The 19,825-nt window shown below is 43.6% G+C and overlaps 2 protein-coding genes and 1 non-coding gene across 8 annotated transcripts in view; 1 reads left to right on the forward strand and 2 right to left on the reverse strand.

Annotated features, from left to right (window-relative positions):
• NCAPD2 (non-SMC condensin I complex subunit D2) overlaps positions 1–13,987 on the reverse strand; it is a 28,668-nt gene extending 14,681 nt beyond the window's left edge. For 3 of the 6 annotated variants that reach the window (XR_009543629.1, XM_060167127.1, XM_060167126.1), the window contains exons 1-6: positions 13,172–13,987; positions 12,257–12,406; positions 3,732–3,807; positions 3,395–3,453; positions 2,726–2,907; positions 2,272–2,414 (exon numbers count right to left, since the gene is read on the reverse strand). Coding sequence is in view for 5 of the 6 variants with exons in the window: in XM_060167127.1 (XP_060023110.1) it covers positions 2,272–2,414; positions 2,726–2,907; positions 3,395–3,453; positions 3,732–3,807; positions 12,257–12,383 (587 nt within the window). In the remaining variant the exon portion in view is untranslated. The remainder of the gene's footprint in view (positions 1–2,271; positions 2,415–2,725; positions 2,908–3,394; positions 3,454–3,731; positions 3,808–12,256; positions 12,407–13,171) is intronic. The other 3 variants (XM_060167125.1, XM_060167123.1, XM_060167124.1) reach the window with 2 other exon arrangements.
• LOC132530130 (small nucleolar RNA U85) lies at positions 2,984–3,310 on the reverse strand. The gene has a single exon (XR_009543687.1). It is a non-coding gene; the product is annotated as a small nucleolar RNA U85 (small nucleolar RNA).
• Positions 13,988–14,082: 95 nt separating the features above from the next.
• On the forward strand, positions 14,083–15,268 carry MRPL51 (mitochondrial ribosomal protein L51). Its single transcript, XM_060167128.1, has 3 exons — positions 14,083–14,329; positions 14,414–14,524; positions 14,952–15,268. Exons 1-3 carry the CDS (start codon positions 14,242–14,244, stop codon positions 15,146–15,148), a joined length of 396 nt encoding a protein of 131 aa, XP_060023111.1. The 5' UTR covers positions 14,083–14,241; the 3' UTR covers positions 15,149–15,268.
• Positions 15,269–19,825: the final 4,557 nt, after the last annotated feature.

The following is a 19,825-nucleotide window of genomic DNA, read 5'->3' on the forward strand; positions in this document are numbered from 1 at the left end:
GGTCTTCTAGTTTTCTTTATTCTATCGCCTTCCACACCAAGTTGCTTTGCTTTGCTGACCCCCAAAGGAGGAAGATAGGTACTTCCTCCTTCTGGATTACCAACTTTCAACCAGTTATAATGTCTACAGAAGCTGAATATATGAAAAAAGACAGGACAAAGTCACCACTGACTTCTCATTGTTAAATGGCCAACGCAGTCCTCATCTTAGTTGACCTTTCAGCTGCATCTGACACAACTGATCACTTCTTTCTCCTTGAAACATGCCTCATTTGGTACCAAGAGGCCAGACTCCCTTCTCAGTTTCTTCAGCTGGTTCTTTCTCCTCATCTCACTCTCCTGATGCTGGAGGGCCCCAAGGTACAGTCCTTGGATTTCTGCCCTCTTCTAGCTATGCTTACTGATTTAGTGATCTCATTCAGTCGCATGGCTACAAATACCATTTATATAAATGCATTATATTCCCAAATGTGTACTCTAGCTTAGACCGCTCTCCTGTCTTCCTCCAGCTTTGTACATTCCACAACCAAATCTGACACTATCTGGATGTCTAATAGGCACCTCCAGCTTTCTATGTCCAAAGCAGAACTTCTACTGTCCCCCCAAACACGCTCCCACAGCCTTCCCCATTATTTCAGTTACTGGCAGCTACATTCTTCCAAATGCTCAGGCGAAAACCTTGGGTGAGTCACCCTCGACCACACCCTCCCTCAAACCTCACGCATCTGTCAGCTCACCCCATCTGTCAGCTCACCCCGTAGGCTCTCCTTAAAAGAACAAGTGCAGACTGCATGCACTTCTCCCCATCTCCAGCGCCCTCTTGGGCCTAAGCAACTGTCATCTCTTGCCCAAGTGACCGCCACAGCCTCCTTACTGGTCTCCCGCTTTCCTCCTTTCCCTCCAGAGTCTGTTTCAACACAACAGCCAGGATGACCTTGTTGAAGACAAGCCAGACCACCTCACTGCCCTGCTTAGAACCCGAGGGGCCCCATCTCACTCTGATAAATGCCAAACCGTGACGGCCTATGAGGATCTGCAATTGGCTCCCTGTTGCCCCGACCTCACAGCCTACCCCTCACCCTGTCTCAGCTGCCAGCTCTGGCCTCAGCGCTATTACTTATATGTGCTCAACACACTCCCTCCCTTGTCCTTGCTGTTTCCTGCCCTTGCCCTTGCTCTCCCTCCAAATATCCTCATGGCTCTCATTACCTTCTCGAGGGCTTTGCTCAAATATCACCATCTCAAAGAGGTCTTGCTAGAACAGCTGATAAAGATTACAACACTTTCCCATCAAACTTCCCACTCCCTCCACTATCTTTCTCCACAGTAATAAACTATAAGACGTACTATATATTTTTACTTATTTAAAAAATTGTCTTCTGATCTAAAATATAAACTCTAAGAGGGCAGAAACGTTGGTTTTCAGTGACTTTAATGACACCAGCCATGCACCTAGGAGATTCTCAGTAAATACTGTTTCATGAATGAATAAATGGCATTAAAGATGAGAAATTCAACCCAGTTTCTAATCTTCATTATCTACTTCTGAACAATTCAACGTAATGGGAATACTTCTGTGTATTACAGACAGAACTGAGGGATGAAATGAAGTATTTAAAAGGCATATCTAGTAAAGCAAATGTGGTAAAATGTTAACATTTGAGGAGTCTGAAGGGTATAGAGGATTCTTTGTACTATTCTTGCAACTTTTCTGTAAATCTGAGATTATCTCAAAATAAAAAGTTAAAAAATTGAAAAACAACAAAACAAAACAAAAAGCATATCTAGGGCTTCCCCAGTGGTGCAGTGGTTAAGAATCCACCTGCCAATGAAGGGGACACGGGTTCGATCCCTGGTCCGGGAAGATCGCACATGCTGCGGAGCAACTAAGCCCGTGCGCCACAACTACTGAGCCTGCGCTCTAGAGCCCACGCACTACAACTACAGAGCCCACACAGCAGAACTACTGAAGCCCATATGCCTAGAGCCCGTGCTCCGCAGCAAGAGAAGCCACCACAATGAGAAGCCCATGCACCGCAATGAAGAGTAGCCCCTGCTCGCCGCAACTGAAGAAAGCCCGCGCACAGCAACAAAGACCCAACGCAGTCGTTCATTCATACATACATACATACATAAATATATATATATATATATATATATATATAGAGAGAGAGAGAGAGAGAGAGAGAGAGAGAGAGAGAGAGAGAGCATATCTAGCAACAGAGCCCTCATTCCTCACAGCCAATATCACCTATAGCAATCAACTACCCACCTGACAAACTCCTCTTCGATTACTGAGTGACTCCACAGGTGACGGATGTCCAACTGGAGCAGCTGTGTTAAAAGCTGAAGAATCGGTTGCCTTTCTTCTTCCCAGTCAAAGCCATGGGTTGCCTTGGCCCGGGCTTTCCTACCCTAAAAAAGGATATACTTAAGAAAAAATAAGGAAGCTGAAAGGATCATGATCTGCTAGTCTGAGTGCCCAAACTATCCAGTATTGAGACAAGGTAGAAGGTAAGACGGAAGTATTACAAGTTCCAAAATATAAAAGAGCTGCTTGTCAGCAAAAGATACATTGTGATACTTTTGAGTACCTCCTCATAAACCTTAAACATGGGTCAAGGGCAGAAAGGAAAAGATTCTCAGAATCACTGAATTCCATCTTTCCCACCAATTCCCGTATCTCCCCAGATCCCATATTAAGTGAGCCAGGAACAACAAATTACCTTCCCACCAAGGGCCAGGTCCATGAGGCTTTTCTGGCTGGCCATGGTCTCAAAGGATTCCAAGAGGCATATCAGAGCATAGCAGTTCATCTTGAGGGCATTTAGGTGTGCGCTTCTATCGGACCCACTCAAAGTTGCATCATCCAAGATGGTGGGAAGTTCCTGGGTGTGGCGAGATACCACTGCGAGGGGCAGGATCTGGAGTCAGTTTCATTCACTTTCCTCATACAACCCAACTTCAAAACCCCTAGCACTTGCAGCCATCAGATTACCAAAGATCTGTGTTTCATCTCTCAGTGGCTACAACACAAGCTAAGTCCTCTGGGACCCCTGACCCTGATATCCTGAACATGCCCTATCTCTACTCTCTCACTCCAGTTACCCCAATTTCTCTCTGGCAACAGGAAGAACTGCCTCTATTGAAGAGAGGCAGTTCAAGAGTGGGAAGAATTTATTGTTGGTCTGCCCTTACAGTGAACACACATAACTCTGTATTGCCCACCAAGATTACAGACCTATAGGTCAGAGGTCCCTGGGCTTAGCCAAACCAACTGAATCACCACAGCCTTGATATCATCATGTGGCAGGAAACAGTAAACAAACAAACAGCAACACACACCTTCCATCCCCCACCCCCCCACCCATAAACACCTTTTATCCCATAAACACCTTTTATCAGGAATTCCAGAGTATCTTCCTTGAGGCCAGGGTCTATACTTCGAAAGTGACTATGAGGGAAAGAAAGTGCGGGGGGTGAGACAGGAACCTGCAGAGCCCATTCTAATAGATCAGATCAAACCTGAGGAATCTAATACTTAAAACAAAAAAACACGTGGAACTACTCGACTGAATAAATATGGTGGCAAGCTGGGGTAAATGCTCATGAGTAGAAATGTCAGCACCCAGAACCATTTATCAGTGAACTATAAATTGGAATTTCAGGACTAACATGCAAAGTTAGGGCAAAGAGCCACCAGTTCTTTTTAAAGTATCAGAGGGTACTTACTGCAGAATGCTGTAGATGGTATCAAAATGCTCCAGCATAGCCAGGGGCCCCTGAGCTCGAAAGGCAGCCTGAAATGCTATAAAGATGAAAGAAACTGATCAATACAGAGGGACAGACCTTTTTTTTTTTTTTTTTTTTTTTTGCTGTACGCGGGCCTCTCACTGCTGTGGCCTCTCCCGTTGCGGAGCACAGGCTCCGGACGCGCAGGCCCAGCGGCCATGGCTCACGGGCCCAGCCGCTCCACGGCATGTGGGATCCTCCCGGACCGGGGCACGAACCCGTGTCCCCTGCATCGGCAGGCGGACTCTCAACCACTGCGCCACCAGGGAAGCCCGGGGACAGGCCTTTTTGGTAAGTTCTACTCATGGCAGAAAATGGAGTTAATTGCTTTTCTTGGTAGAATCACAAAAGTAGACACTTCATTTCAATGTAATCTAGTATTATAACATCTGACACTTTGTCCTGTTTTACAATTAAAGCCTTACTTGAGTTTTATTACCACATCTCTGAACTAGATGAAGCAAACAGTACTGTGCCTATTTTATGGGAAAATAAATTATGTGACTTGTCCAACTGAGTAATGAACATAAACTCAGGATCTTTTTTTTTTCCAATTTTGAAATTACAAAAGTAGCAAAAACAGTACAGAGTTCTTGTATTTTTCACCCAGATAATGGTAACATCTTATATAACCATAGTACAAGGATCTATTCTAAACCAAGAAATGAACATTAATTCAATGTTATTAACTAATCTACAGATCTTACTTGAATTTTGCCAGCTGTTCTATTTTTGTCCTTTTCCCAGACCAGGAGCCAACCTAGGATACCACAATGCATTGATTTGTCATACCTCCTTAGTCTCCTCCAATCTTTGTCTTTCATGATCTTGACACTTGAAGTGTATTTGCCAGTTATTCTGTAGAATGTTCCTCACTTTGGGTTTGTCTGCTATTTTCTCATGATTAGATTGAGGTCATGCACTTTTGGCTAGATCACTGAGAAAGGGAGGATGGGTCCTTCCAGATGCATCAAACCCAGAAGGAGGTGATGTCAATGTCTTATTACTATAGCGATATTAACTTTGATCAGTTGGTAGTGTTTGCCTGGGTGTCTCCGCTACAAAGTTACTATTTTCCCCTTTGCAACCAGTAAGTATCTTGTGGGGAGATACTTTGAAAATCCTGTTTCTCACCACATTCTGCCCACTTATTTAAGCATCTATGGATGATTCTTGCCTGCCACAATTATTACTTTTACTAAATGGTGATTTGTCTGTTTCTATCATTCCTTTTATGCTTACTTAATGGGAATGCCAGGCTAAGATGAGCTGTTACTTTCCCTTCATTTATGTATCCAATTATTTGTTTATCACAGAATGGGCTCATGAACATTTCTTTTATTCTGTGTTTTAATCATTCTTCTTATTATTAATTTTGTTGCTCAGACTGTCCCATACTTGACCACTGGGAGCTCCTTCAACTTGGCCTGTGTCTCCGACATGCTCCCTTCATTCTTGTTCTCTTACTTTCTTGTACCACAAGATGTTCCAGGCTCGTCTTGTACCTTCCTTGGCTCAGTCCTGGAATCAACCATTCTCACTGGAGTCCTGGTTTCTTTTATGAGAGAATGGTATGTAGAAACCAAGTTCTAGGCCCTAGTTAAAATCACTGCTGTTGGAGCTTTTAGGCCCTGTCAGTAGAGAAAAGCAGGATATACATATATGTAGGTATAAATGCACACACCCCTATATTTTTATCTGTGTATATATTAAAAACATAAATTCACTTATATATTTGCTTGATCCTAGTATACACATAATACAGTTTCAGAATTGCTAACCCACACCCCTTTAAAAAATAAATTTACTAACTACCTTACGCTAATCGTGTAAAGTTCTTTCATATAGAGTTTACAGTCAAAATGCTGGACTTCCCTGGCAGTCCAGTGGTTAAGACTCCGCACTTCCGCCACAGGGTGCGCGGGTTCGATCCCTGGTCGGGCAAGATGCCGCATGCCACACAGCGCAGCCAAACAAAAGACCCAAAATACTGGGTCTCCTGGTTGCTTGTTAGTTATGTTCTCCTGCAATCCTTTAGTGCGATTAGGTCAAACATCTGTAACACACTTAGGTTCATGTTACCACAGATTTTCCTTGATTTATGATGGGGTTACATCTTGAAAAATCCCCTGTAAGTTGAAAACACTGTAACTCAAAAATTTAATACACCTAACCCACTGAATATCATAGCTTAGCCTAGCCTACCTTAAGCATACATTAGCCTACAGTTGGGCAAAATCATCTACTACAAAGCCTATTTTATAATAAAGTGTTGAATATTTCTCGTAATTTATTGAACACTGTACTGAAAGTGAAAAGCAGAATGGCTGTCTGGGTACAGGATGGCTCTAAGTGTGTGGGTTGGGAGCTGTGCTTGCTGCCCAGCATCATGAGAAGAGTATCCTACTACATGCTGCTAACCCAGGAAGAGATAAAAATTCAACATTCGAAACATGGTTTCTACTGAATACATATTGCTTTTGCACCATCATAAAGCTGAAAAATCATAAGTTGAACCATCGTAAGCTGGGGGACATCTGTATTTCTATTACATTTAAAAAATCCAGCATTTGTTTTTTTTTTGGGGGGGCTGCAGTTCCCCGACCAGGGACTGAACCTGGGCCACAGCAGTGAAAGCCTGAAATCCTAACCACTAGGCCACCAGGGAACTCCCTGAAAACCCAGCATCTTTTGACTCTCAAACTCAGTGCTCTTTTCATCTTCACTGTACTGCTTCTATATAAAAACTTCAGTATAAAAGGGAGTAGCAGAGCTTCCCTGGTGGCGCAGTGGTTGAGAATCCACCTGCTGATACAGGGGAAACGGGTTCGTGCCCCGGTCCGGGAAGATCCCACATGCCGCGGAGCGGCTGGGCCCGTGAGCCATGGCCACTCAGCCTGCACGTCCGGAGCCTGTGCTCTGCAACAGGAGAGGCCAGAGCAGTGAGAGGCCCGTGTACCGCAAAAAGAAAAAAAAAAAAAAAAAAAAAGGGAGTAGCACCTAATTATGACTTACAACATGCAAGAGTAGCAAGGCAGTATGGGAGTTAATTTTTTTTTTTTCCTGGCTGCGTTGGGTCTTTGTTGCTGCGTGCGGGCTTTTTCTAACTGCAGTGAGTGGGGGCCACTCTTCATTGTGGTATGCGGGCTCCTCATTGTTGGCTTCTCTTGTTGTGGAGCAGAGGCTCTAGGAGCATGGGCTCAGTAGCTGTAGCACGTGGGCTCAGTAACTGCAGCATGCAGGCTCAGTAGTTGTGGTACGTGGGTCCTAGAGTGCGTGGGCTTCAGTAGTTGTGGTGCATGGGCTCAGTAGTTGCGGTGCGTGAGCTCTAGGGCAGGGGGGCTTCAGTAGTTGTGATGTGTGGGCTTTAGAGCACAGGCTCAGTAGTTGTGACGCACAGGCTTAGTTGCTCCGCGGCATGTGGGATCTTCCCAGACCAGGGCTCGAACCTGTGTCGCCTGCATTGTCAGGTGGATTCTTAACCACTGCGCCACCAGGGAAAACCTGGGAGTTAACTTTTGAACCAAGGTGTATATCTAGTTCTTTCTGTGGATGTGGAGGGAAAGAATTCCACCAAATTCTTCTTTTCTGCAGTAAGAAGTGGGTTTGCCTAGAAAGCAAAGCTTGAACCTTGTACTACATTATCACTGCTGGCTCACTGACCTGATTCATCATATTGCAGTGTTATGCTGTCCAACTACAACCTGGTCCTCTGCGATGCTTAACAAACTATTTTATTTCTCCAATTCCTACTGACTCCCTAGCGCTATACCCATAGCATGTTTCCCCCTTTCTTTATACCTCTTCTTATGCTTTGCTCTCTTCTTTTAGCAGATGACTGCTTTCTACTTTACCAAAAAGAATGAGACCCAAAGCTCCCTCATGTAATCCTGCCTCTCTGTCAACAAGTCATTCTGCCAACACCTTCACATTCTTTGCTTCAGTCTCAAGTGAAAAGATTTTCTGTTCTGAAGCTAAGCTGTCTCACTGCCCCAAAGACTTGTCTCCTTTCTTTCACCTCTGGCTTCATCCTCTCTAGGGAATGCTCTTTTCCTGACAATGTGCTTAGGCCCCTACTTCTTTAAAACAAACAAACCAAAAACGATCAGTGCCTTTCATTTATGACTTTGCTCTCATATCCCTTTAAAATTTTGTGTAATCTTTCTCAATTCCCTGAAACCTAGTTTCTGAGATTTACCAATCTAACAGCTATTCTCTCAAAGATTACCCATTACCTAGTTTTTATTACATCCAATGATTCTCTCCATTCACATCCCTCTTTACTTCTCCGAAGCATCACCTGCTGATCTAGTCTAGTCATCCTGCTTAGGTTTACATGTGGCTTGAACATTTACTAGGCTAAGCTACTTAGCTTACCAAGTCTCAGTTTCCTCTTTTGTAAAGTGGGAATAATAACAGATCATACCTCATAGGGCTTTTCAGAACTTTTTGGTAAAGATTAAGTGAGATAATCCACATGAAACAGTCAGGACAATACTTAGCACATAATGTAACTCAGTACTTGAAAGCTATCTCCCACTCTTACAAACCTCCTTCTGTAATCTGGAAAATACGGTAAAATGAAAATGAGAAAGAAATAAACACTGTTAACATCTGGCTAATTTTTTTCAGTTTATTTTCTATGCATACTATTTCTATTGTTGAGGTCATGTCACATATTCAACTCTCTGTTCCGTTTTTTAAAACTTAATATTACAATAAGGATATTAAAAAAACCTTTGTCTTTAATGACTGCATAACATTCCACTGAATGTACCTCAATTAACTTACTGTTCCTCTATCATTAGACATTATGATATTTCTAATTTTTTCCACTAATTATTAACACATTTACTCCCCTTGTAAATCTGGATTATATCCCACTGACTGATTACTCCATTCATGTAACTACACAAATAAAAGTGGCTCGAAAAAACATAAAACCATACCAACTATTCTCACTTTATGACCTCAAGTAGGCCCTTAGTATTTCTTAGTAAGCCTATAACAAGTTCCCAGGCCTATTTGCTTTCTTCTAGGCAATTATTTCACACCTTTCCTCTGTTCATAACATCAAGATCATTTTCCCCCAACTCCCCTTCAGTTAAAGGCGTCACTTCCTATCTCACTGAGAAAACTGAATCAGACAGAAGAGAAACTCCAGCTGCGCCAAGGTCTGCATTTATCAGCACGACCTGCACCTGTGCCCTAAGCTCTGCCTTTTTTTGCTGCTGTGGATAAAGTGTCCATGCTCTAATAACCCACCTCCTCCCCCAGCGCCAGATCGCTTACTCTGACTCCTTAAAGGATACTGCTCCCAACACTCATTCACTCTCCCTCTGGAGCGCCAGCTTTCCCCCTCTCTGATTATTTCCATTCAGCACATACACATGTGATGTTGCCCATCTTAAAAAGAAAAAAAGTCCTCCCTTGACTCTGCCTCCCCCTCCAGCTACGCCCTATTTCTCTGCTACTCCTTAAAGCAAAACAACAAGAAAGGGTTATCTAAACTCATCATCTCTAACCTCTCTCTTCCCATTTTCTCATAAACTATTCCAATCAGGCTTCATTCCCACGGCTCTGAAATAGTGTTCAAGGTTACCAGCCATTGCCACATTGCTAAGTCCAGCAATTAAATGTGTAGCTGATCTCTCCTTTCCCTTTTGAAACTTCTCTTAATTTAGCGTCTTTGCTCACTTTCTGCCTCAACAACTAGTCCTTAGTTTCTTCTACTGGTTCTCTCTCATTTTCCCAGCCTCTAAATGTTGGACTGTCTTAGGTCTTAGTCTTGAAACTGCTTTTCTTCTCCATCAATACTTACTCCAATCTCACAGCTTTAAACACTCTCTACATGCTGAATATTAAATCCCAAATGTGTATCGTTAGCTGGAACCTCTCCCCTGAACTCCACAATCATATAACCAACAGTCTAAACGTGCTCCTCTCATACTCTACCCATCTCAGTAAATGACAACTCCATTCTTCTAGTTGTTCAAGTCAAAAGCCTTATTTATAATCATCCTCAATTCTTCTTTCTCGAACCCTGTAAGTCCAATCCAGTCCATCAACAATCCTGTTGGCTCTACTTTCAAAATTCACTCAGGATCTAACCTTTTATGATCACCTCCACCGCTATCACCCCAGGTAAGCTGCCTGGTATTATTATATTAGCCTCTTAATTAGTCCCCTGCTTCTTCCCTTCCCCCTTACAGTCCCTGCTCAACACAGCAGATATACTTTTTAAATGTCAGACCATGTCACTCCTGTGCTCAAAACACAATGGCTTTCAAGCTCACTCTCTCTGAAGCTAAAGTCTTTACCATGACCCACAACACCCTAGATCAGTGCTTCTCCAACTGAAATGTACATACGAATTACCTGGGGATCTTCTTAAGAAATGGATTTCTGATTCAGTAGTTTGAGGATAGGTCTTCCTCCTGCATTTCTAATAAGCTCCTAAATCATGATACTAATTAACGCTCCTGGTCTGAAGACCACTCTGAAGAGCAAGATTCTAGAATAATCTGTACCACTTCCCACCTGACCTCTCTTTTCCTAGAGTTCTCCCCTCCAACCACATTGACACTTCCCCACCTCAGGGCCTCAGCACTGGCTTTCCTGTCTGCTTACAATGCCCTTCCTTGAGAATCTGCATAGGTAACTTCCTCACTTGTATGGTCTCTGCTCATATGTCATCTATCAGCAAGCCTTCTCTGATCATCCAACATAAAATGCTAGTCCATAACCTGGCTCACCGTAATCTTTTTTATCTTGCTTTATTTTTCTCCTTGGCATTTACAACCATCTGACATACTCCATATTTATTTATTACTTGTTGAAAGCCTTGAGAGAAAGAACTTTGTCACCTTGGCTGCTTTATTTACTGTTGTATCCCCAGTGCCTAGAACACTGCCTGGCACATAGCATAACACCAGTAAATACTTGAACAAAGTAAATGACCTGATCTTGTGTATTTATAGTAGAACTTGTATTTAGGGTTCTAAATACCAAAAGCAATGCAACTGTTATAAAAAGGACTCTTTTTTTTTTGCGGTATGCGGGCCTCTCACTGCTGTGGCCTCTCCCGTCGCGGAGCACAGGCTCCGGACGCACAGGCCCAGCGGCCACGGCTCACGGGCCCAGCCGCTCCGTGGCACATGGGATCCTCCCAGACCGGGGCACGAACCCGTGTCCCCTGCATCGGCAGGCGGACTCCCAACCACTGCGCCACCAGGGAAGCCCTAAAAAGGACTCTTAAAAGGAACGAGCACTCATGTAACAAAGCGATGCATAATAACAGCTGAAGAACAGTTTGCTAGAGTGTGCAGCTTGTGCCATTGGCGATGCACAGATCCACACAATATGGAGAGAATGGTCTCTCTGTGGACACCCATCAGTCAACTCCACACTCTGTTCTCTTCCTTGCTTACCAAATGGTGATATGTTCGGGTTTAGGGAAGCCTAGGTAATGATCTTGATCAATTTAGCCAATTTGGATAATTCCATTTCCCCTACCAGTAGTTAGGGAAATAGGCACCTGATCCAATTCTGGCTAAGTCTGTTATAAGACTTCTGGTAGTTTTAAAACAAGAAAGAAGAAAAAGCACAAGATAGAAAAATCCCTTCTTCTACTTCTGCACATCAGAGCAAGGAGCTGTCATCTGGCAACAATGATGGGAAGGCCAAGAAGAAACAAGCTGAAATTATATTATCAAAGTGCCTGATAATTAATGAACCTTACTTGTTGTAGGAGATAACAAACAAAGTAGGTTACTATCCAGATGAGGAAACCAAGGCACAGAGAGAATCAGTAACTGTCCAAGGTCAGAGTAGTGGAGGCAGGATTCAAATCCGGGCAGCCTGGCTCCACAGCCTTAATCTCTACTCTCTATAACTCTCCAAAGCAATCTAACTGACACAAGACCCTTCCAAGAAGTACAGTGACATTATGGATGGGGTCTTGTTGATAATGCATGAATTGTTCTCGGTCATCTCTAGGTTTCAATGGGCAACTGCACTGTACATATATTGTACAGTGTTGCAACTGTGCACATATGCTTTTTTCATTATTGCACTCTTGGAAATGTGATCTAGACTCTAAAAAAGTATTACCTGAAACAGGTCAGGTCAAGTCCCAGACATTCTAGGAGCTATCTTCTCCTACAACTCTTAAAACCACCAGTACTTTATTTTGGCATATGGTAAGAAGTCAGGATCTAAAATAAAATTCTCCCCAAAGACTAACCATACACACCAAGACTGTTTATTGAATAACCTAGAGAAGGTGGTCAATGAACATACTCTTCGTGTAATGCAACGCTAGGGAGAAAACAGTAAGGAATAGGAAAGACATGTTTCGTGCCCCCATGGAGCTTAGTGGTGTAGTGGAACAGACAGACACAATATAATCACATGTGGGTGGTTGTTCTGAAGTGCTAGGCACAGTGGCAGCTACAGAGTCTTACCTTTAAGGTGCGATGGAAGATGTCTGATGGACAGTACCTCTTGCACGACATACTGATTCACCCCTCCACTTTTCAACAACTCCTCTGGGGATAAGGGCAGATGGAACTCATACAGTTGGGGAGACATCTTTCCCCCAGTGGCTCACAGGGCTAGAAGCCAAACAGCAAACACATCAGGGTCTATATCTAAGGGTCGTCTTTTTAATCTGGCTCTATTATTCCCCTCCTCCAATACATAACACTTTTTAGTCTTACATCAAGCTAATAACATTATCTTAGAGCGTGTGAGATTAAGCCTGGACTAGAATCTAATTCTAGTTGTGACTCTGACACTTGGCCATGTCACTTAACCCCCTGAGCCCCATCTGTCAAGCAGGATTACTGATCTCTAATTACTTTACCAAATTTCTCAGGATCAAATGAGTCAAGGGGTATTAAAGTATTTAAAGAACTGTAAAGTGGCATATCGATGCGTTAAGTTAGCATTGTTATTTCTGTTTTTATAGGCAAAACTTCTTAAGTATATAGACACTGTCTCATCTGAGGTCAGAACGGTGATCCAGTATGGGCTAATGGGCTTCCTGTCTCCAGAATGAGAGAACGTGAATATTAACTATTTGTTTACTCTGTGCCAGGTTCTATTCGGCTATTTGAACGTCCTATCTGATCTAAGTCTCCAAATGCCAATCTCATGAAGTGCATGGTAATATAGCTCAATTTACAGATGAGGAAACTGAGACTAAGGAAGGTTAAGCGATTTGCCCAAATTCCACTGCGGATCTGTGAGACTTACTGTTTCTACCACGTCGTACCACAAGGACACACCCACTAGACCTCCCAGCCCAATACCGCGTCCTACAGCCCGGTGGCCGATTTTCCCGGCCTCTCCTTCCCCGCTCCCCCTCAACACCGCACCTTACAAGAGCACTTCGCCAGCCGTTCCTCCAACTCGGGACGTAGGGCTGAAACGAAGGAAAAACCAAGGAGGGCACAAGACGCACCAATCTGAGACGCGGCACTCCCGTGGGTAGAGAGACCGACCAATACGCGCCTGGCGGAGGCAAAACCCCGCCTCCGAGCCGGGCGCCGCGCGGGCAAAGCCCCAAAAGTGCAGTTCAAATCTCAACGGCCGCAAGGGAGCCAATCGCGACGCTCGCTGCAGACACCGGCCAATCAGAGCGCAAGAGCCGGAAGGCCCGAGGAGGGCGGGGCCTAGATTCCTGCTCCCCCCCCCACTGCCCCACGCCGTAGTCTCGCGGCCGCCTCTTTCCCCATAGAGTCTTCTTTTTTGGCGGTCGGTGGAGAGGAAGCTCTGGCGGTGCCTGCCGGAGATGCCGCGTTTGTAGCTGGGCAGTGGCCGTGCCCCTGGGACCGTGACCCACTCCGTCACCCCCAAGACAGGAGGCAAGTTCAGGCCGGCAGTTAGAAGGCTTAGGCTCTAGTCCAGGTTCCGCCATGTCCTCTGCCTTATGACGTCCAGCAGGTCACTTCACTCCCTCAGCCTCAGATTTCCTCCCCTGTCGAATAGGGGAAATAAAAACAGCTACAGCGCAAAACTGCTGTGGGGCACAGAGAAAGGAAGCTCTGGGTTCCAGGTTCTGGACCTTCCTCTCGCTCAGTTGAGGGACGCCCACGGAAACAGGAAAGGGTGAATTTGTTTGACCTTCAGCTTTGGAGGGCCCTAGGCAACGACACGAGTCCCTCAGCTCTTCCGGAGCTCCAAACCTTCCGGCGGGCAGACCGGAAGCGCCTCGGCTGGGCGGGGCGTCAAAGACCTTCTGCAACGGAACCTGGAGGGCGGGGCTCGTGGCTGGGGAAGGCGGGGCCAGGCGGGGTCTCACCCGGAGCTGCCTGCGTAAAGCCCAAGATGGCTGCGTGCATGTAGTATCCTTGTGAGCCAGGCGGGGACGGTTCTTGTTCTCTCCTTGAAGGCCACGTCTGGCCCTCCCTCCTGTGCTTGTGAGGTGGGCTGTTGTAGGGGAGTGATGAGAGCAATGGCAGGGAGCCTCTCTTGGGTGGTAGGCAGGAGCCTATGGGGCCAGGTGCCGCTGGCTTGCAGAAGCTTCTCTCTGGGTAAGTGGCTGATGCAGAAGGACGCCCCGAAAACTACTTCAAAGTAAGCGGCTCAGATTCATTCCTTTTCTTCCCCATCCCTAGGTGTTCCCAGATTGTTCCATGTGAGGGTCACCCTCCCGCCCCGCAAAGTGGTTGATCGTTGGAACGAGAAGAGGGCCATGTTCGGGGTATATGACAACATCGGGATTCTGGGTAAGACTCGACTCGGTAGTGCAGAATTTCAGAGCGGCAGTTATGCCGTAATGATTATCTTTTTTCACCTGTGTAGAAATGGTACCTTCTTCAATAGTAAGAACAAACACGTGGCTATTTACGTTGTGTTCGGCACTGTTCTGTGTGCCCCGCATGCATTAACACATTTAATCCTCATAACCTTTTTACTTTGCAGGTGAGGAATCTGAGGCACAGGGAGGTTAAGTAGTTTTTCCAAAGCTAGTAAATGGCAGGTCCAGAATTTGAACCCCAAGCAGTCTTGCTCCAGAGCCTGTGCTCTTGTTACCCTAGCGTAATGTGTTTTGTCTCTAGGTGCTGCTAGGGAGATGCAACCGTGTTGAAGGCTTAGCTGGTGGAGTCTGGGTTCTCTCCTCTTGGAACTAATACCTTCTTTCACATTACGCAGGAAACTTTGAAAAGCACCCCAAAGAACTGATCAAGGGCCCCATATGGCTTCGAGGCTGGAAGGGGAATGAATTGCAGCGTTGTATCCGAAAGAAGAGAATGGTTGGAAATCGGATGTTCATTGATGACCTGCACAACCTGAACAAACGCATCAGCTATCTCTACAAATGCTTTAACCGACGTGGAAAGTACCGGTAGAAGAGAATGCTTGGAACTGTGGAAGAGGTGTATCTATCACCCAAGAGAAAGGGAAAGTACTTTTCCTTATGAGGAAAGGGATTTGTATGCTCTCAGGAATAAAATGGGACTTCTTTGAAATCTGTTATCCACATCTTTATTTTCCTCTAGATGCTACTTTTACTCATTCATGCGACTAGGAAGTGGAACTCATCCCTAAGTCTTATAGTCTTAGGTTTGGACTTCACTGCTTGCCCTTTGCAGTCTAGCCATACCTATGGTGTTTAAAAACTAAAAAATTATTGTTGGCATCTGTTGATGTTTGGCCCTTCATGTATTGAAAGTGGTCATTTTAAACTGCCCCACAGTGCCATCATGTTAAATGTATTTTCTAAAACCCTTCCGCACTGAAATGAAGTATAATAGAAAAATGGAATTATACTTCGGCACTAATCTTGTCAAAAAATATTTATTGAGTACCTTTTCTGAGCTGAGAACTGTAGGAAAGCCAAAATGTAATATATCCTCCCCCCATGCTTTTCTAGTTATGTGTATAAAGTTATAGTCTCACATGTACACTTTAATATGAGGCATTAAGTACCATATGAGTGGTTTGCTTGAGTGGTTCCTAAGCCTGATTGACCATCAGAATCTCTGGGTAGTTTAACAATTTAGAAAGTCTAGTCCCTGCCCCCAAAGATTTGTGATCTGTAGAGCTGAGCTGAGTCTTGTGGGTCTATGTGGGTGGTTTTTTTTTTTTTTAATAATTTTAAAAAAATGTATCCATCCATATAGGACATATGGACATCCATATAGGATATATAGACATTTCAAATTAAGAGTAATCAGGGACTTCCCTGGTGGCGCAGTGGTTAAGAATCCACCTGCCAATACAGGGGACACGGGTTCGAGCCCTGGTCTGGGAGGATCCCACATGCTGTGGAGCAGCTAAGCCCGTGCACCACAACTACTGAGCCTGCGCTTTAGAGCCCGCGGACCACAACTACTGAAGCCCGCGTGCCTAGAGCCCGTGCTCCGCAACAAGAGAAGCCACCACGGTGAGAAGCCTGCACACTGCAACAAAGAGGACCCCCACTTGCCATAACTAGAGAAAGCCTGTGTGGCAACAAAGACTGAATGCAGCGAAAAAAAAAAGAGTAATGAGATGAAAAGTTTTCTCACAGGTTGCTTTTTGTGCTCCTTGAGGCAACCACTCTTATGAGATTCTTTTTAATCTTTCTGGATATATACTGTGCACGTACAAGCTTATATTATCTATCTATCTGTCTTCTTTATTAAAAAAGTAGGATTCCATGCACACTAAGTTACATTTTCACTTAATGTAACTTAGGTATGGTTTTATATCCTTACGTTATATACCATAATGATTTAACCAGTTCCATTTTGATAGACATTTAGATTGTTTCCAGGCTTTTGCTTTTGCTTTCTCAAAGTATGACTCCTCTAATTTTAAGTAGTTCTAATTTTAAAAGCCAGGTGATTTTAATTAGCTGTGTTTGGAAACCACTGATGTGGGTGATAAATAACCTAGATAAGAGAATGTGTTTGGCCTAATCAGAAGAGGCTTCATAGAAGAGGTTGGATTTCAGTAAGCAGAGAAAGAAGTAGAACATTTCAAGTGGGGAAGAGAAGAGTGATCCGTGGTGCATGGTGAGGGAATATAGAATGTGTTGGGAGATGGCTGGGTAGGTCTAGCTATAATGACACTGTCTGCTTTTTCATCTTTTAATAATTTGCTTGGCCATAAATCAAGTTAAATAAGTTTGACATTACTCGACTGAAAGGAGAAAAATGTTGCTACAATTTTAGAATTGTGTATTGATTAGAGTTAAATTCAGTGTCTCCAGAGCCTAGCCTATGTAAGGCTCTCAATAAATATTTGCAGAGTGAAGTAGGGAAAGTATTTGAGGGGCTTCCCTGGTGGTCTAGTGGTTAAGACTCTGCGGTCCCAATGCAAGGGGCACAGATTCGATCCCTGGTTGGGGAACTGAGATCCCGCATGCCACAAGGCATGGCAAAAAAAAAAAAAAAAGAAATGGGCAAAAGGAAAGTATTTGATATATTTCTTTTAAAGAAATCTTTTATGTGGGTTAAAAGTGCTATTTGTGTTTCTTGGGAGGGTTTTTCAGGTTGATTATGAGTCTCTAGTATAGTGTAGACTGTTGATTAAAAACGTCCTTTGGAGTCAGACAGGTCTGGGTTTAAACTCAAGCTATACCACTCTATTTGACCCTAGGCAAAGTAGGTAATTTCTGAGCCTTAGTTTTTTTAGCCTGTCAATTAAGAACAATACAATACTTTCCTCATAGGGTTATGTGAAGAATAAATGAAATTATGCATGTAAAACAGTACAGAGTTTGGCAATGTAAATGGTAATGACACTCCTCTGGAGTGTGTGTAGTTGCCAAGAATTAGAAAAACCTGAAGAAATGAATGGAAATAGGTTTTTTAAATTAACTTTTCAATAAAAGTATTGCAAACTAAAGAAAGTGAATTAGTTATAGATATAAACTGAGATTTGAAGGTAAAGGAATTAGGGTGATTAGTTCTCTTATTTGATCCAAATCCTTTAAAACTATCAGTTTCGATTATCTATTGTTACATAATACTCCATCCCCAAACTTAGTGACTGAAAACAACAAATTATGAACTCATATTCTCTGGGTTATCTGGGCTCAGCAGGGCGGTTATGCTCCATTTGGTGTTGGCGGGGGTCAACCATGTGGTTGCATTCAGCTGGGAGCTTGGTTGAAGCAAGAATGTCCAAGATGTCTTCACTCACATGTCTGGTGCCTCAATTGGAGTGGCTGAGATTTTTTTCCACGTGATTTCATTATTCAGTAGTCTAGCTAACCTAAACTTCTTTACATGGAGGCTTGACTCCAGAGGGCAAAATGGAAGTTGCAAGGTTTGATAGACACAGGCCAAGGAGTGACACATTGTCACTTGCGCTGCATTCTACCAGTCAAAGTAAGTCACAGGCCAGCGCAGATTCAAGGCTATGTGGAAATGCACTCCATTTTTGGATCAGAGAACGTGCATGCAATTACAGGGATGTGAGGAAGTGTCCACAGACATATTTGCAGGCAATCTACCTCAGTAACATTTTGTGTCTTTGTTGGGACTTTATCTTTTGGAAGGCTCAATAGAAGTGAAGCTAATTAAGTACATGTTAGATTAACTGAAAAGTAGATTTTGGAGAAGTGGATTGATGGGTATACATGACCATACATTATGATCCTGGGTCTCATGTAAATGTATATATGAGAGTGTCAGGACTCAAAGGGAGTGAATTTTTAAAGGGATGGCTGGAGAGGAGCTGGATATGAGAATGGAGAGGTTGGTGTGAAGTATGAGTGGCTCTGGGATACTTTACATGATTTGGTGGGACTGGAGAAGAGAAAATCAAATATTTGAGATTCTGCTAAGTGCAAGGTGCCCCAAAGAATATGAGTACATGTTTTAGTAGGATGTGTGGTTCTTGGTAAAGAGGAAAATGATCATTTAATTCAATGAGCATCGAATCTTCCTGCTGTGAAGATTTATAAGATCATGTTTTCAAGGACAGAACAATCTTGGTTTTGGTGTGAAACAGTGTAATATTTTTATTCAATAAACACTGAACCATTATGTGCAGTGTTATTTGGAGGGACATAAATCACTAAGTCAGGGTTGGTTCCTGACTCTCAGTAGCTTTCAGTCTACTTAAGAGATACAATATGTAAACAATATAAATTTGGATATGATAATTGCATAGGAAAATTAGTTCTTTTTTGGCTGGGGGGAGATCAGAAAAGTTATTTGTTGAAGAGATGACATTTGAACTAAATCTTGGAAAATTTCAGCTGATGGAAATGGGAAATCCTTGTTAAATATGGACAGTAATATCTATAGGGAGGAGCTTTGAAGAATATGAAATAATTCAGAATGTGAAATAATTCAGAATATGAAATAATTCAAATAATTCAGAAATAATTCAGGTGGGAATTACACAAGTCCATAGGACTAGTTAGTGATCATTAACACACAGTAGGCTTTCTCTGATAGTAGGAAATAAGTTTGGATAGGAAATCTAGTGCCAAATAACTAGGAGTCTTGAATGCCAGCCAGGATGAAGAGCTTAAATTTATTTTTTCCCCTGCAGACGAGTGCTGTTCAATCCTGGCAACATGTTAGAATTCTTGTCAGAGCTTGAAACCTAGCGGGACCCCGTGGGGCCTTCCTGGGGACTGACACCCCACCACCACTTGTGTCCCCTGCCTCTTGTTTGTAGAACATCTTTAGCCTCCTAGGCCTTCCCCAAGTTCCAAAGAGCAAATTTAATCAGAGGAGTGAGAAAATGCAGAAACAAAGGGAAACAGTCAAGCAAGACAAAATAAATAGCCTTAAAACAAAATCAAGGACCTTTAGTTCCTCCCTGAGGGTTATAAATAATATCCTGAGCCGTATCCTTGAGCTGTTTTGCAGATACTAAACCCCCACCAGGTGTAAGAAGTTAACTACATGCTGACCACAGGCACATAGACCCCAGACTGGCTGGAACCAGAAGTTGATGATTGAGATTCCTGAAACATCACCCTGTTACCTCACCACCAACCAATCAGAAGGACGTATACGAGCTGATCATGCACCCTGTGACTCCCTCACACCGTCTTTAAAAACCCTTCCCTAAAAGCC

The sequence above is a fragment of the Lagenorhynchus albirostris genome, chromosome 11 (genome assembly GCF_949774975.1).
Source record: "Lagenorhynchus albirostris chromosome 11, mLagAlb1.1, whole genome shotgun sequence".
In the NCBI taxonomy this organism is placed as follows: Eukaryota; Metazoa; Chordata; class Mammalia; order Artiodactyla; family Delphinidae; genus Lagenorhynchus; species Lagenorhynchus albirostris.

Bases quoted from the DNA above. Each gene is read 5' to 3' on its own strand.
- MRPL51 (XM_060167128.1), top strand. From the start codon at position 14,242: ATGAGAGCAATGGCAGGGAGCCTCTCTTGGGTGGTAGGCAGGAGCCTA. The intron at 14,330-14,413 runs GTAAGTGGCTGA...CCCCATCCCTAG, and splicing joins TTGCAGAAGCTTCTCTCTGG to GTGTTCCCAGATTGTTCCAT. The intron at 14,525-14,951 runs GTAAGACTCGAC...CACATTACGCAG, and splicing joins TGACAACATCGGGATTCTGG to GAAACTTTGAAAAGCACCCC.